This window comes from Leopardus geoffroyi, chromosome A1 (genome assembly GCF_018350155.1).
Source record: "Leopardus geoffroyi isolate Oge1 chromosome A1, O.geoffroyi_Oge1_pat1.0, whole genome shotgun sequence".
Lineage (NCBI taxonomy): Eukaryota > Metazoa > Chordata > Mammalia > Carnivora > Felidae > Leopardus > Leopardus geoffroyi.
Genome location: NC_059326.1, coordinates 115,786,508 through 115,803,395, shown reverse-complemented (window position 1 = coordinate 115,803,395; position 16,888 = coordinate 115,786,508). Strand labels below are relative to the sequence as shown.

Sequence of the window (16,888 nt, the reverse complement as noted above, 5' to 3'; positions counted from 1 at the left end):
TCACCAGGTGGAGGCATAGCAGAGCAAAAAGCCCCCGGCCGGCTATGGACTCCATCTGGGGCCCACCAGTCTCTTGGCCTGCAAGGCAGGACACTGTCACCCATCCTTCAGAACGTACTAGGCCCTTGCTCAGCCCACCCCACCTCCTCCTCTCCTAGGACAGCTGTATCCCATGAAGAATTAGGAACCAAAGTGATGGCGCCTGGGTGAGAGGCAGAGCTCCAAGAGAGGCCTAGAGCAGGACCCAGAGGGTCATTTAGGTAGCCCTTTGGAGAAAAGTGGTTTTTGAGTTTGGGTCTCAGGGTAGAGAAACAAGTCTACCCAGTCCTCCTTAGGCCACAGCACAAAAGCCTAGAAATCATCACCTCCTTCTCCCTGCTAGAGCTTGGAAGCCATGACTTAGGAAAGTAGAGGCCGCAGGGAGGTGGGGGCTGGTCGGCCCAGACGGTCAACTGTCTTCACAGTGTGTGGGAGGCAGCACTCCCCCCAGGCCCCTCCGGCTGGAGGCCAGGGAGGAAGGCTATGGGGATAAGAGGAGAGCTGTGGGCAGGGCATGTGGTCCAGAATTCTCCAGAGCCCAGGCTCCAGGAAGAATTGCAGAGTCAGATCCAGCCCCACCTATGGAAGACCATAGGTCAGGAGGGGCCTCATGAGGGAGCAGCCAGGCCAAGGCCAAGGACCAGGGGAAAGAGGCAATGGAGGACCTATTCCTGTTCACCCTTAGGTCCAGAGCCTCCCTGGCTTACGGGACTGTTCTGGACAGGGAGTCCCAGCCCGCCCCGAATCGGAGGAGCAGAGCCTCCAGAACTTGGCCATTGGCCAAGCTTCTCTGCCAGCTGGGCCGCTTCAGCTTTCAGCTCAGAGCTGCTTGAAGGGTCAGCAGGGCCTCAGGAGCCCAGAAAAAGTCTAGAAATGCTGCCACAGGCCTTTCTGCCTAGTGTCATCAGGATCATTGCTGTTACCTTTGTATGAAGGATTTCTAGTCTTCAAGCACTTTGCCCAGAGCACTTACGGCACTTACGGCATCAGATAATTATTGAAAAGGTAGCAGAAAATGCTACCTTTAAGTGTTCAGGCTTTGGATTCAGATAGATCTGAATAAAAATGCCAGCTGCTGAGCTCACTAGTTCTGGGGCCTCATTTAACCTCTCCGAGTTTGTTTTCTCATCTCTAAAATGGGGGTAGTAACATTTACACCTCGAGGGTTGCCGTTGAGGATGGGAGTGCAGTGCTCCCTACGAAGGCTTAGCAGGGAGCCGGCCGCTGTTGATGGAGAGCAGCTGAGTACCTCTTGTGGCTACAGCTGGTATGGGGTAGGAGGCAGGAGGTCCCCCACCAGTACCCTGGTGGCTGACTCCCAGCAAGCCCTGAGCAAGGGGTCTGACTTTCTCCCTCTGCCCAGACAGCCTCTAGACCAGATTACCTTTTGCAGAGTCCATGGAAACAGAGCCTATGGCCACAATTGCATTCCTTCTTCCCCTGACAGCCACTCCATTTCCTGAGAGTCAAAACCTGCAGATCGGTATACCCTCCAAGTGAAAGAACACACACATGTACCTACACACACACACACACACACACACACACACACGTAAGCACCTACTGACACGTGCTCAAACACACAAGCACACGCCTGCACTCACACACACAAACATGTGAGCACGTGCTCTCATCAGGGGCCCGCGTCCTGGCCTCCCCGGCCAGGCCCCTGTAACTGTGTGTCATAAGATGTGTCCAGGATGAAGACTTTGTGTATCATCTGGTAAACCTGGCCCTGCTGGGAGTCCAGCATCGGGTTGCCATGGTTACTGGTCAATATGCAAATGTCTGCCCAATAGGACCTGTGACTCAATGGTGCCACTCTGTCCTGGCTGAGTGGCAGCCTATGAACATGATGACTGGGGGGCATCTTTGACAGGAGCAGACATAGCCACCGTCCCTACAGAATCCATCCCCTGTGAGAGGAAAGCAGGGCTGCCTTCCTGGCAGTGACATCACCAGTCCTGTCAGCCACCGCTGACCCACCCAAAACTGTACTGGCCTTCAACTGAAAGGGGAGGTCAGTTAGGAGGCCCAGAAGCTGCTGCCGCCGCTATTACTTGGTTCCCAGAGCAGGGAAGCAGAAGAAAACTCGTCAAAGGCTTTGGGACCCAGCTCGCTACTCCAGGTGGTCAGTTCTCATGACTAAACCAGTCAGGCCCAGAGACTCAATCAGCAGGAACAGAAAAGGACTTCCAGCTGATGGCCCCCATGCTCTCCTTCCCCTACAGGAGACGAGAACATCAGAACACAAGTTCACCTCCTCCCTGGATGTCATGGCGCTGACTGTGCATGTGGGGAGGCCACAGACTGGGCCCCTTCATACACACTGAGCCTCCCGGCTGTCCAGGCCTCTCATGTCTTCCTCTCACTGCATATAGACACTTTTGACAGATGAGGAAACAGAGACTAGACTTGCCCACGTGCACACAGCAAATTAGGGACAAAACTGAAACTCAGAGCCTGCAGACAGGCGCTGGCTACAGTAGAATGGTAGGTGAGCTTTTCAGAAACACTGTTGAGATTTCTGGGCTGCCACCCCACAGCCTGATCCCATCGGTCTGGATGATTCTGAGGTACGGCCGGGTAGCAGAGTTCCCAGAGCTCCAATGTGAACAGAGAAGACTCTAAGAGGTGGATAGGCCTGGTACACTTGGAGACACAGTGGGTCTGTGGCAGGGCTGACCCTTGGGCCCTTTGATCTCGATGGCATGGGCGCCCGCCTCACAGGGCTCTGAAAGCGCACCTGTACAACACGATCGACTTCAGAGTGCGACTGGCTCACCGTCTGACACGCGTGTTCCACAGGTGAACCCACCTGTCTCTTCCTAGAAGTTGCAGTTTGCTTTTCTAAGTGGTGAAATCAGGACCCGACCCCAAGGCCTAGGCCCTGTAGGCATCTAAGGTGTTGGAAGTGTCAAGAAGTGACCTGCTGGTTGGAGCCTCCTCCTGTCCCCACAAACTCAGGAGTCTTCATGCCCAGGCTCCCAGGAGAGGGGCCTTTGGAGGCAGGACAGGGACAAGGACCAGTCTGGGCACCCCATGCCCTCGTTCTGAACAGAAAAAAGGGCCCGGTGAACGAGCTCAGAGCCGAGCAGGCGGTCTCCAGGAGGGGTGTGGGAGTGTGGAAGGCCTGGCCCTGGAGCTGGGGGCAGGGGGAAACAGGACTCCTCAGACCCCCACCCCCACTCACCTTTCCTCCCTGGGGACATCTGCCGACTGACTCTTGCGCCTCCGCCTCCCCATCAGGTACTAACCCCACAGCTCATCTCTAAAGAACCTGCCCTGCCTGCTGATCCTAACATTTCCTCTTTCCACCCCCCTCAGGGCTCTTGGGGACTGGGTGCCAGGGCAGGGGTTCAGGAGGCCGGGAGGGGACACCACTAACCTGCTTTCACCTCACAGGCTGGCTGCTGGTGTCTGAAGAATCCTGACCAACGTTTCTCTCTCTCTCTCTCTCTCTCTCTCTCTCTCTCTCTCCTGCCCTCCCCGCTCCCCGATCTCTCTCTGTATCTCTCCCTCCATCCCCTCCCCTCTCTGACCCTGCTCTCTTCTGCACTGCCAGAGCATCTTGGATTTGAACTAAAGGGTACGAAGCTCTATGTGTCAGTCAGTGCCATCCACCCCAGCCCTCTCCACAGCCTCTGACACCATGTGTGCTGGTTTCCTTTCCAAAAAATGGAAAAGAGATGATTCCAAAAATCTCCCCTGGCCCTCCCAAGATGTCCCATCATAAACTACGTTGATTTGGGGGAGACAAGAGAAGGGCGGAATAGGTGCCCCCAGTGTACAGTGGGGCCCCCTCGCCTGAGGCCTCACTGCGGGAGGAGCTTCCCGAGCTGGTGCCCAAAGGGTGGGCCAGACAAGAGACAGACCCCTGGAGAGCTGGTGTCCGGAAGCCATGAAATCCTGGCTTGGAGAGTTGTGCAGAGAGGCACCCTCTTTAATTTGACTTTAATTCTCCTTCCTTTTCCCACTTCCATCTCCACTGCTTTTCATTCTGCACCACGCTGGCAGCTAATAATGCCCATTTGTCTCTGCCCCCTGCCCCGTGTCTGTCTGCCGGGCTTTGCCATCTGCTTGAGGCTGTCACTCCCTCCATGATCTGTCTCCACAATGGCATGCGTGTTCGCCTGTGGGCCAGACGAGCAAGGGTCAAGGGTGAGCCGGCCTCCGGTGCTCACCCTCCTGCCCCCTCAGCTCAGAACCTTACCTCCCTCCCACTTCTTCCCTCTGGCCCCTGGGAGACACAATGAATGGAAAGGGACTTGGAGGCAGCGTTCTGTCCTCTCTCTGAGCTGGGAGGCTCCACCCAGGCTTAAATGGAGAGATGCAGGGACTCGGAGGGGTCAAGGCTTCGGTGGGGTCAGACCTCAGAGGCGGTGCAGAGCCTGCAGTTCTGAAAAGGCTGTTCTTGAGGCAGGTCTGGAGAGGCCCCGCTTCCCTCACCACCCAGCCCCTATCAGCTCTCCTCAGAAGATAGAGCTAAAAGCCTGTGGAAGCGTGTGTGTCTATGTGCTGCTGGTGATGGGACGGGAGGAGAGGGGTGAGTCTGCGTGGTCTGCGTGTGACGGTGCACGACACGAACCTGCAGGGGTGTGGGGGGGGGGACGTCACACGTCTTGTTAGGTCTCTCTGTGCAGGATGTGAGTGCACAGAGGCACACAGCAGGGCGTCTTTGTGTTAAGGGCTGAGTGCTGTGCAGGTGGAACTGGGAGGGTGCGGAGGTGAGTGCGCGCGTGTGCGAATAAATGCCTGTGTCTGTAATGGCGGTCTGTATGTCCATTCGTGCACCAACTCGACAGACGTCTACTGAACCCCAGAATTTGCCAACTCTGGCGATCTGGCATGCAGAGTCCCTGCCTTCCTGGCACTCAAATTCACAGTATGAGACACGCAACAAACAGGAAAGATAGCAGGTGGTGGTAAGTGCCCTACTGAAAATAAAAGAAGGTGATGGGAGGGTGCCAAGCTGGAGACGGAGTTACTTTAGCTAAGTGGCCAGGAAAGGCTGATGCGATGAGGTAGCATCTGCGCTAAAACCTGATAAAAAGTAGCCAGCCCTGCAAACAACTGGAGGAGGGTGTTTGAGGCAAGTTAGGGAGGGTGTGGTTGGAGCGGGCTTGCCTTGCTCAGTGGACAGAAGGAATGCCAGCGACTTTGGTCACAGAAGACACGGGGACTGAACCAATGACGAGATGTAAAAGGAGGGCTGAGATGGTAACCCAGGCCTCCTAGGCCATGGCAGGTCTTTGGGTTGTATTCGAATCGCAGGGGGCAGCCATTGTGAGTTTGAAGCCAAGGAGTAAATGATCTGCAGGCTTGGGGGCAGAGAATAGACTGGGTTGGGAGACAGGTTGGGGAGCAGTGGAAGCAAGGAAGCCTGTCAGAAGGTGACCTGCTATCCAGGTGAGAGATGACACCATCCTGGACTGAGCTAGAAGCAGTGGAAGTGGTCAAACCCAGAATCTACTTGGGAGGCAGAGCTGAGAAGACTTGCTGAAGGACTAGGTACCAGAGCAGGCGGGGAGAAAGGAGTCATCAGCAGTGATGCCAAGTTCAGGGCCTGAGCAGTAGGGGAGGTGGTGCGACCACTGATGACATGGGAAGGGCCAGGAGCAGGTATGGAAAGAGGCTGGGGAATCAGCACTTCTGTTTGGCCATGGCCCTTGGGTAGAGCAGTCTGGAGCTCAGGCAGAAGTCAGAGCAGGAGATACAAATTTGAGAGTCCCCTGCATACAGATGGTATTTAAAGTCTGAGCTGGGTGAGATCATGAGGGGAGAGAGGGCACGTGGAGGAAGGAAAGAAGCCTGAGAGCTCTGGGCCCTTCTACCTTGCAGGCCACATAGAAGAGTAGGAAGCAGCAACTGAACAGGTCAGCCGGTGAAAGAGGGCGACACCCAGGAAAGAAGAGCCATCCAGGGGGAGTGGGCGCAACAGGGGGAGTGAGCCGAGAGGGAAGCAAATGACCACAGGACTTGGAAGTGGGTAGTTGTTGGTGACCATGACCAGAGTGGTCTCCGAGGAATGACAGAGACAGATGCCCCACTGGAGAGGACTGGGAGTGGGCAGGGATGAGAACCAGAAGCAGGATATGGACCACAGAGCCCAGAGATGGGGGGCCAGGGTGGAGGGTTAAGACTGCATGAGTGTGTGTGTGTGTGTGTGTGTGTGTGTGCGCGCACGCACACACACACTTCTCTAGACACGTATGAGTGTATCTTTGTGAAGGGGTCTGTGTGCAGATAGCCAGAGCCCTAAAGGTATGTGTGTCTAGAGGGTTTGTACTCGCAGTTTTTGCTGGTTGGTGTACACAGGAGGGGCTGCAAGTCCAAGGACTTCAGGACATTTCCCAGGGCTCTACCACGGTGCTGGGGTCTAGCCTCCACCTATCCCTGTGCTGGGGGGAGGGGGCCATGTGGCGGGGCCAGCTGGCAGGTACAGGTGGGGGCAGGGGATGCCTAGGCTGCTGCTGTCACCTTTTTCCTTTTCTTCCTCCTGGTTTTCTCTGTTCTAGACGGGCAAGAGTTGCCCCACCAAGAAGTAGGAGGTGGAAGGGATGGCTGGTTCTTTTTGAGACCCAGCCTAGCTCAACCCCTCAGAAAGGGTGGCGGCTGTTCCTTGAGCACAAGAACTTTCCTAGGCACCAAGGGTTATGCTGCCATTCGTGGGTTTCTCGAAAGCAAAGGGAAGGGCTGGTATGGGCCAGGGCCACATGCTATCCAGGGTGCAGGAACAAATCAAGGCCTTTCTCTCTATGCCCTCCTCCATGGGCCTGGTCTGCTCTGTCCCTGCTCCTGGCGTCCCTCCTAAGTCCAGCCTCTGGGTCTGATGTCCTGTCTGACGCCCTTGCCTTTCTTAGCAAAGCAGAAATGGCAAGCCAGCTCTGCCGAGCGTCTACATGTTCACTGCCATGAAGAACAGCTCTCCCCAACCCATCCAGGCTCTTTGAAGCCATCAGGCCATAGTGGAGCAGGGCAAGGTTGCTGGCCAAGCCGGGTTGCCCTCGCCTGTGGCCTTTGGAATTTCACCTCCATCCCACCCACCCCCACCCCCTGCATTTTCCATTCATGTGCTCTGGGCAGGGTGTAGGGTTTGGGAAGGTGAATTCAGTCACTTGTGAGCAGATCACATGTGGGAGGATTTGGGGGCAACAGAAAGCAATCCAGAAGGGAGGGACTAGCTGGGGAAGGAGGAGATGCAAAGGAGCTGGGAGGCCCTGAGCTGGAGGGAGCCCAAAGCTTTGGGGGCAGGTGGGGGTGGGTTCTTTGCACCACTTTCCCCTTGGATCTGCCTCCTGCCCTGCCCCTCACATCCTCTTCTTCTGCCTCTGCAGAAGCCGAGGAGCTGTACCAGAAGAGGGTCCTGACTATCACCGGTATCTGCGTGGCTCTGCTGGTCGTGGGCATTGTCTGCGTGGTCGCCTACTGCAAGACTAAGTGAGTGTCAGACACTCGGGCCTGCAGTAGGCCAACTAGGGATGGGCCTCCAGGACTGCTTTTGTGAAAACAGTCTCTCTCCACCCCCCGCCCTCCCACACACACCCTCCCCATGTCTGGCCTGGCCACCCCCTTATGCCCCAACAGCCCCTTCAGGGGCCTCTGCAGCTGGTGTGGAGAGGAAGGGCTGGGCCAAGAAGCAGAAGCAGAGGGTAGGAGGGACAGGCCCCAGAGGAATGAACAAGAATTGTTGTGAGCACGAGTGTTGGAAGAAGACAGATCTGGGTTTGAATTCAGCTCTCCCATTTACCATGACCCTGAGTAAATTGACAGATGTCTCAGAGTCCTCATCTGTAAAGCAGGAGTGATCCTAGTGTGTACCTCAGACGACACTGTGAAGGGGCATCTGCCCTATCAAGTAGGCTGGTGCTGGAGCAGTGTTGGGAGTGAGGAAGCACAGAAAAGAAGGCTGCATTCCCAGTGGAAAAAGAGACCTTGGGACGAACTGCCTCGTCTCACTTGGGAGCGGGCCAGGCCAGAGACCAGAGAAGATGAGGCCGGGTCACTTCTGGGCAGAGGAAAGATGGGGCAGAACTTTAGAGCAAGGGGAAGAAAGGTGCAGAAAGGGTGCTGCCAGTTCCTGTACAAGAGTGCAGGCTGACAGACAAACGTGGGAAAGGGTCAGCTATGTTCCTAGAGCACGAGCAGCCTAGACTAGTTGGAGTAATTCTGGGGTCAAGGAAAAGGCATGAGTCTAAAAAGACAGCTGGAACCTAGATAGTACCATAGGGCATTGAATCCCAAGCTAGGAAGCCTGGGTTTATTCTGTAAATGATAGGGAGCCAATGAAGGTTGTAGAGTGATGTAGTGCAGAGAAAATGATAGGTTTGTCCCATCCATTCTTATCCAGAAAGCAAGGTCTGGGCATAGCCACCATTAAGTGTACTGAGTCCCGTGGTCTTGACTCCTGCTACGCCTATCTATGGGATCTAAGGCCCTGCCGGCCTTGGGATTTGGGGCTCAAGGATCCCAGAGGAGACTGGGCCCAGGGAGGAAAAATGAGGTCAAGAACTAGTGGAAAAGCAAGCCCCTATTCTAACCTCATTCATTTCTTCAACAAATCTTTATTCACTGCCTGCTAGATACCAGGCCCTGCACCAGGCCCATGGCCAGTGCTCTAAGCAAGATGTCCAGTGTGATAAGATACATTGCAGGGGTGCCTAAATTTGGCTGGAAGGCAAGAAGGGTTTCTCTGAGGAAGCAGCATTTAGGCTGAGCCGAAGAGAAGAGCAGGAGTTAGCAGGTGAAGAAGAGGCAGAGAGTGTGCTCCATTGGGATGTAACGGTATGTGCAGAGGTCCAAAGGGTAGAGAGGGCAGCATGGTGAGGGATCAGAAATAAGCCCCCCAAGGATACAGCAAGCCAGGGCAGTGAGAGGGCACTGAGAGAGGGCCAGCAATGGGTTTTGTTGTTTTTGGTTTTTAATGTTTATTTTTGAGAGAGAGCATGAGCATGAGCATGAGCAGGGGAGCACAGAGGCTCTGAAGCAGGCTTTGTGCTGACAGCAGAGAGCCCAATGCAGGATCTGAACTCACGAACCATGAGATCATGGCCTGAGCCCAAGTCGGATGCTTAACCGACTGAGCCGCCCAGGCACCCCCAATGAAGGGTTTTAAATGGGAGTGACATGATTACACTTGTTGATTACAGAACAAATGTGTTGGGCACTTAATATGGCCAATGTAAAGTAGTCCCACAGGCCCCTGACCATAGCACCATGTTTTATTTTTCTCATTGCATTTTACTGAAAGTATCTTGTTTATTAATTTGTTTATGTGTTTATTATCTGCCTCCCCTACTGGCCTGCCAGCCCCACAAGGGTAGGGATTGTGTCTGTCTCCTTCACTGTTCCAAAACAGCATCTGGCACATAGCAAAAACCCAAGAAAGAGCAAATGAATGAATGAATGGGTGGGTGGGTGGGCCAGTGCCTGAATATTTTATCTGCTCTTAATTCTCAGGTGACTTTGGAATGGGTAAATGGTCACCCCACTTTAAGATGAGGAAAGTGAACCATGGAAGAGTTTAAGTAACTGGCCCAGGATTACATAGCTAGGATGTAGTAGAGCCAAAGCTCTCTCAGCAGAGCCAAAGCTCAGAACCACTATGCTCAGGTCCTGCTGAATTCAAGCTCGTGGTGATAGTGGAGGAGGCAGACCAGCGGAGGGTCCTGGCTGAGAGCAGGCTGAGCACAGGGAACTGCGGTAGCAGGAGACTGCCCCGGCATCCAGGGCAGAGGTAGAAGAGTTCCCCTGGAGGGACAGCTAGGGAATTTCATACATTGTATGGGGTGGGGGGGTGGCTAACACACCCTTCTCCTATACAGAAAACAGCGGAAGCAGATGCACAATCACCTCCGGCAGAACATGTGCCCAGCCCACCAGAATCGGAGCTTGGCCAACGGGCCCAGCCACCCCCGGCTGGACCCTGAGGAGATCCAGATGGCAGATGTGAGTGGTGTTACCAGAACCCCTTCACTGTACCGCCAGCCTTTGTCACGTGTCCTGCAAGGAAGGGCCGGGGCAGCAGCCAGACCATCCCATGCTCAGCCTTGCCTGCTAGCCTCGCCTAGCCTCACCAGAATGACTGGCCTCGCTTTGCCCACTTCCTTAAGGGGTTGATTCGCTGGGGCCACCGCTGCCCTAACATCAAGTCACTTATCCAGTGGACCACTCCCCAACCTGAAGCTTAGTGCTTCACTTCCCCATCCCCACCCGGAAGGAGGGCTGACCCACTCACTCGTCACTAACTCCCGCCCAACCGTGTCTGTTGCAGTATATCTCCAAGAATGTGCCAGCCACAGACCATGTCATCCGGAGGGAAACGGAGACCACCTTCTCTGGGAGCCACTCCTGTTCTCCTTCTCACCACTGTTCCACAGCCACACCCACCTCCAGCCACAGGTGGGCACCACCCAGGCCCACAGAGATTTGCAGACTCCTGTATGCACACCCACAGAAAGCACTAACACATATGCCCGGAGACACACAAAGAAACCTCCCAGCCAGGCTATGCTCTGTACTGAGGGTCCCTCTGAGTCAAGGGATATGGGTAGAGGACTTCAGACCGGAACCCACCACCAAACATTCATCCATCCTCAGGGGACCAGATTCCCTTTTCCAGTCTAAACCAGCCCCAGAGGAACAACAGCATCACTGGGCTCCCGCCTAACATGTAGTTTTGGTTGGACCTCATTAGCACCACATTATCTGGCATAAAATGCCAGATAATCCAAACACCCAAACACCCAAATGCTCATCCAAACACCCAGACCTATTAGATGCTCTCTCCTGAGTTTGCTTTTACGAACCTAGTCCACCTTAGCCTCCTTTTCTTTGTTCACCCAAGCACAAAGGTTCATACAGCTCAATAACATGGTTGGCCTCCTTCTTCCCTGGGGAACAGCATGGAATAGGCCGGGCCCCCATGTATTGGCCACTAGGGCTGCGCTCCTGACATAAGAGGCTAAGGATCATGGGAGTGGACCCGGGGCCCCGGGCTGAGGCTAGGGGGAGGTTGGTTGTACGAAGGAAAAGAAAAGGCTTACACCTGTTGGGGCTCACCCATCCACAGGACCCTAGCCCTCCTTTTCCCTCCATCATACTACACGTCAGCTCAGAGTGGAGAAGGGCATTGAGCTGAGGGTGGCTGAAATGAAATGAAGAACCGGGGGGGGCGGGAGGGACCTGGGACCACACCTGTTAGGCTGTCCTGCCCCTTCCTGATCCCTCACCTCCACCTGGCTTCTCTAGGCATGAGAGCCACACGTGGAGCCTGGAACGTTCTGAAAGCCTGACCTCTGACTCCCAGTCGGGCATCATGCTGTCATCGGTGGGCACCAGCAAGTGCAACAGCCCAGCGTGTGTGGAGGCCCGGGCACGGCGGGCAGCGGCCTACAGCCTGGAGGAGCGGCGCAGGGCTGCCGTGCCACCTTACCACGACTCCGTAGACTCTCTGCGTGACTCCCCACATAGCGAGAGGTCAGTTCCTATCTTGTGTCCTGTGCCCCACCTTGGCCAGAGGACTGGCACCAATGACCCAGGGCCGACCCTTAGGGCACCTCAGAGACACTCCAAAAATTCCCATGTCCATTTTTCAGACGGGCAAGCAAGGTCCCTGAAAGGTGGAATGATCTGCTCAGGGTGCATGTTAATGACAGACTGGGACTGAGTTTGAGCGAGTGGACCCTGGTGTGGAGTGACCATCTAATTTAATTGTCCTACTGGGACACTTTTCAAAGTTGAAGAGGATGCTATAATTGCACTAGAACATCAGGAACAAACAGTGGCTGTTCTGGACAAGCCAGAACATATGGTAGCCCTACCCTGGTGTCACCTAGAGGCCCCATGTCCCAGTGGGAACAGAAAGACACCAAGATCGAGCAGACTGAAGGGTGGGAGGGGAGGCTGTCTGCAAAGAGAATGACCAGGGCAGGCTGGGCATGAGCCAAGAAGGACTGCAGGCCCTGGCAGTATCAGCAACAAGGCCCAGGGATCAAGACACCATTGGGTTTCCGAGCAGTGGCTGCACTGAGAACCAGGAAACTCCCCTTCTTCCCTGACTCCAAGCCAGGAGTCATAGGAGGCCAGTCCTCTACGTTGCTCAGCCCTCCAGCGGCCCTTAGCAAGTGGGGTCTGTGGGAGGAGAGTAGAGGAAGGTGCATAGTACTGGGAACTCCAGGCTGCAGTGGAGGGAGAGGAAATGTTCTCTGGCTCTAACTTCACCTACTCCCTGCCAGCCCTCACTGAGCAGGCCTGCCTGGGGGTCCAGAGACGGTCCATCTTGTTTTTGCTACTGAGAAGCTCCCAGCCATAGACACAAACCACTGAAGCTCACAGCGTCCTATGGAACGTGCTAAGCACAGGACATCCCAGCAGGACAGACAGACCCAGCCTAACTGCAGGCTCTAGGAAGCAGCCAGGTTTTCCATACCCAACCTTTTAAAGCCCAGCTCCACCACCTATGTGATTTGCAGCAGGTTGATCACCTGTGCCTTGTTTCCTCAGCTGTGGAACATGAAAAACAATACCTATCATGCATGGTTCTTGCGAAGGCCATCAGAGATCATGTGCCCAAAGCTCTCTGACTCCTACTTGGCTACACTAGGTTGTTATCAATCATTATCAATAGCAATAGAACTTCTTACTGGTTGGGAGGCAGAGAGACAGGGAGAGCTTTCCAGGCAAGGGAGTACCTTGAGCTGTACTAGCAGAGGCACTTAAGAACATTGCTAGTGAGTGAGATGCCCAGAGCAGGGTGAGATGTAGGGAGAATGGAGCTGGGCCTCAACAGGTAGGCTGGGGCCAGGTAGATGGCTGATGGCCCTGGGGCAGGAAGAGCCTCCTTAAGCAAAACTGACTTTAAAAGATTGCTTTGGAAACTGCATACTGTGGAGGAGAGACCCTGGAGTGGGGGAATAACCAGAGTGAACAATTAGGCCCAGGTCGAGCTAGAGCAGGGCAAAGGGTGTGTTCCAGGAGGTGAGGTATGGTGGTTAACTGGATGTCCATGTGGGAGAGGGAAGTCAGACGATCCAGAAAGAGAGTAATAAGGGCTCTGGAGAGCAGGGAAGCATAAGTCCTGGTTCTGCCTGGCATCGGTTCAAATCCCAGCCCTACTACTTCCCGGTTGTGTGAACCTTGAGCAAGTCACTTAAATGTTCTGAGTCTCAGTTTTCTCATGTGTGGTATGGGACTAAGGTAAGGGTCTTACAGAATTACCGTATTAGATGAAATGGTGCATGTAAAATGCCCCAATCTGAGCCTGACCCAAAGTAACAGTTCAAGAATATTGGTGACTGTGTGCATCTCTCACACCAAAAGGACCGTTCACGTTGGAGCATCAGGCAGGCAGTGGCACCGGCACATCCCATGTGATACGTTTATGGAATCATTCCAACAACAGCCTGGAATGAGCACTGTGGTTATCCCCTCTTAACACATAAGGAAACCGAGCCTGGGGGAGGTTAAGGAAATTGCTTAAGGTCACTGAGGACGGCCACCATCATTCGGGCGGGCGGGATCCCAGGCACTACCAGTGGTCCACCTCTTCCACCGCAACCCATGACCCGTAACCCCCAGCCCACGCCTCTGCATCTCTCTGCAGGTACGTGTCGGCACTGACCACGCCCGCGCGCCTTTCTCCAGTGGACTTCCACTACTCGCTGGCCACGCAGGTGCCGACTTTTGAGATCACGTCCCCCAACTCCGCTCACGCAGTGTCGCTGCCCCCGGCCGCACCCATCAGCTACCGCCTGGCAGAGCAGCAGCCGCTTCTGCGGCAGCCGGCGCCCCCTGGCCCCGGGCCGGGACCCGGCGCGGACATGCAGCGCAGCTACGACAGCTACTACTACCCCGCGGCGGGGCCCGGGCCGCGGCGCGGGGCCTGCGCGCTGGGCGGCAGCCTGGGCAGCCTGCCCGCCAGCCCCTTCCGCATCCCGGAGGACGACGAGTACGAGACCACGCAGGAGTGCGCGCCCCCTCCCCCACCGCGGCCGCGCGCCCGCGGCGCGTCCCGCAGGACGTCGGCGGGGCCCCGGCGCTGGCGCCGCTCGCGCCTCAACGGGCTGGCGGCGCAGCGCGCACGCGCGGCGCGGGACTCGCTGTCGCTGAGCAGCGGCTCGGGTGGCGGCTCGGCCTCAGGTTCGGACGACGACGCGGACGGGGCGCTGGCGGCCGAGAGTACGCCTTTCCTCGGCCTGCGCGCGGCGCACGATGCGCTGCGCTCGGACTCGCCGCCGCTGTGCCCGGCGGCCGACAGCAGGACTTACTACTCCCTGGACAGCCACAGCACGCGGGCCAGCAGCAGACACAGCCGCGGGCCCCCCCCGCGGGGCAAGCAGGACTCGGCGCCCCTCTAGGGGCCCCCGCCGCCCCGCCGCCCCCCTCCGCCTCGCCTGCCCCACTGTCTTTACGGAGAACAGAGACCACCGCCTGGAGAGAGAAAGGAGGAAAAAAAGAAATAAAAATATTTTTATTTTCTATAAAAGGAAAAAGGTATAACAAAATGTTTTATTTTCATTTTAGCAAAAATTGTCTTATAATACTAGCTAACGGCAAAGACGTTTTTATAGGGAAACTATTTATATGTAACATCCTGATTTACAGCTTCGGAAAAAAAAAAAAGAAACAACAAAAAAAAAGAGAGATGGGCCAATTTTTTGACTCTTTAATAGAAACCTATATTGTGGTGCCTTTTGCTGTACGCTAATCTGGAGCTCCTGGAGAGAAGTCTGGGTTGTGGGGTGGGGTGGGGTGGGGCTGAGGGGACTGTAGGATCCCCAGCTGGCAGGGGTGAGAGGAAGCCGGCAAAGAAAAGACTGCTGGGTGCTAGTGGGGGCAAGGGTGGCGGCTGGGAGGGGATCCGCCCTGAGGAAGGAAATGAGGACAGGAGTAGCTTTGCCCTCAGGCAAGATCTTCAGGCCCCCACCCCCACCCCGACACCCTGAGGAGAAGGCGAGGAGAAGGTGGGGATCCTAGGCTTGGAGCTAGAGTTGGGGTCAGGTAACTTTTGCGGGGGGAGACTTGAGGCCCAGCGACAGCAACCAGAATGGGGAGGGGGCCTCCCTGCTCCTCATAGCTGCTAAGGGAGGGGCCACTAAGAGGTCTTCCCAACAGCACCGGCCCCAGGGAGGGGGCAGCTCTGCCAGGGCCCCAAAGTTCCAGCTCCTCCTCCCCTGTGGCCTCCAGGATGCCCTTCCGTCCTCTGCAGCACCTTCGTTTACAGGTTGTCTTTTCTATTTTATGCCTGCATGTCCTTTGCATTTCAGATTCTTTAGATTGGATGCATGGTCACGCTGGGACCGAGAAGAGCCACTCCACAGTGTATTTGATTCCCCTTTTAGCAATAAAGTAACACCATTTCCTTCCAGACCCCAAGCCACCTACGAATTCCACTCCCTCCCCACCCTGCAAAACTGGGTCCACTGCTAATTTGTCAAAAGGTAATTGTTTAAACAAACAAACAAACAAATGAGAACCCTGCCCTGAAATGTCCAAACACCTGACTGTTGACACTTGAACATTTTTATATTATAAATAAAATCAGAAATAACTCATGTTTGACTGTGTGTGCCTAGCCCCCAGGTGAGAATGAGGACCTGGGTGGAGATGGATGGATGTTGGGGTGGAGATTGGAGAGGGCCAGGCTAGTCCCTGGGAGGAAGAGACTGTCCCTCTAATCTCCCTGGCTTCAGCTCCCAGGACAGGCTCCAACCCTCCTCCCTCCTCCAAGATTATTCACCGGGTATCCCCCCTGGCTTCTGGGGAACTTGGCCAAGGGGCTGATGCAGATTACTCTGCTTTGAGCTCAGCCTCAGACCTCTGGCCCACTTCCTACCCTGGAGCTCCTGGGGCTGGACTGAGGCAACAATTTCCGGGCCTATGTGGGTGAGGAGGGAAGGGTTGTGGGATTGGCACTGGGGCAGCTGAGGCAAGATGACCCTTGGGGCCTCAAGCATGTCACAGGCAAAGCCTGGACATGCAAGGTGGCATAATGGGTACCCTTGGCTGCCAGGAAGACCACAGCTGCTGCAGCTTGTAAGCCCACAGGGTGTTGTGCTTTTCCCAACTTTATAGCCCCTCAGAGCCAGGGCCTGTTTAAACCTGCAGTCCCTGAGGAAGGCATGGAGAAGGCAGATGGCGGTCCAGGGTGCATAAGCCTTTTCCCTCATTGATTAATTTATTAAACCAGTGCCAGGATCCCTTATGTTCCAGCCGGACACAAGGAAGTCGTCTATCCAAAGAGCTCAGGTGGTTGACGTGTGTGCACACACGCACGATCGCCCCCAGAATGTGTGTGGTCGCTTTGAAGACCTACAAATGGGAGGGACAGAGAGGCTTCATTAAGGCTGAGAGGGGCGGAGTTCAAATTCTAGCTCCGCCCCTCACGGGCTATGTGACTTCTCTAGGCCACTGTTTCCTCAACTGTTAAAGGGTGATGCCGATACCTACCTCAAAGGGTTACTGTGGAGATTATCTATAAAGCACCCAGTATTGCTTCTGGCATATGATGCTTATTAGTGGCTAATTTGTTGATGATGATGGTATCCTGTGCCTTGCATTCTTGAATCAGGCAGAGTGGCAAAAACTGGGTGAAGGGACGTGATGGGGAAAAGTAAAGAAAGGACTAAAGTTACGGTGTTCATTGTGGGGGGCTGGGGGGAATAAGTACCTGTTATAAAAAAAAAACAAAGGAAAATAAAGAACTGAATCGTACATAAACCTGCAAATCACCTCTCCCAGGGCCCATCTGATGATCTCATCCAAATCCCTTTGCTGGCTCTGAGTTTGCTGTTGGCTTTAAGCTTTTCTAACAGCCAATAATTCCTCTATGTGATTTCTGACCTCTATG

At 55.0% G+C, this 16,888-nt stretch overlaps 1 protein-coding gene across 5 annotated transcripts in view; it reads left to right on the top strand.

The window, feature by feature from the left end:
* Window positions 1–15,593, top strand: part of NRG2 (neuregulin 2) — a 186,310-nt gene extending 170,717 nt beyond the window's left edge. For 2 of the 5 annotated variants that reach the window (XM_045445927.1, XM_045445957.1), the window contains exons 7-12: window positions 3,445–3,628; window positions 7,377–7,479; window positions 9,864–9,987; window positions 10,313–10,440; window positions 11,290–11,517; window positions 13,643–15,593. In XM_045445927.1, coding sequence (XP_045301883.1) covers window positions 3,445–3,628; window positions 7,377–7,479; window positions 9,864–9,987; window positions 10,313–10,440; window positions 11,290–11,517; window positions 13,643–14,396 — 1,521 coding nt within the window. In that variant the 3' untranslated portion in view covers window positions 14,397–15,593. The remainder of the gene's footprint in view (window positions 1–3,444; window positions 3,629–7,376; window positions 7,480–9,863; window positions 9,988–10,312; window positions 10,441–11,289; window positions 11,518–13,642) is intronic. The other 3 variants (XM_045445953.1, XM_045445943.1, XM_045445933.1) reach the window with 2 other exon arrangements.
* Window positions 15,594–16,888: the final 1,295 nt, after the last annotated feature.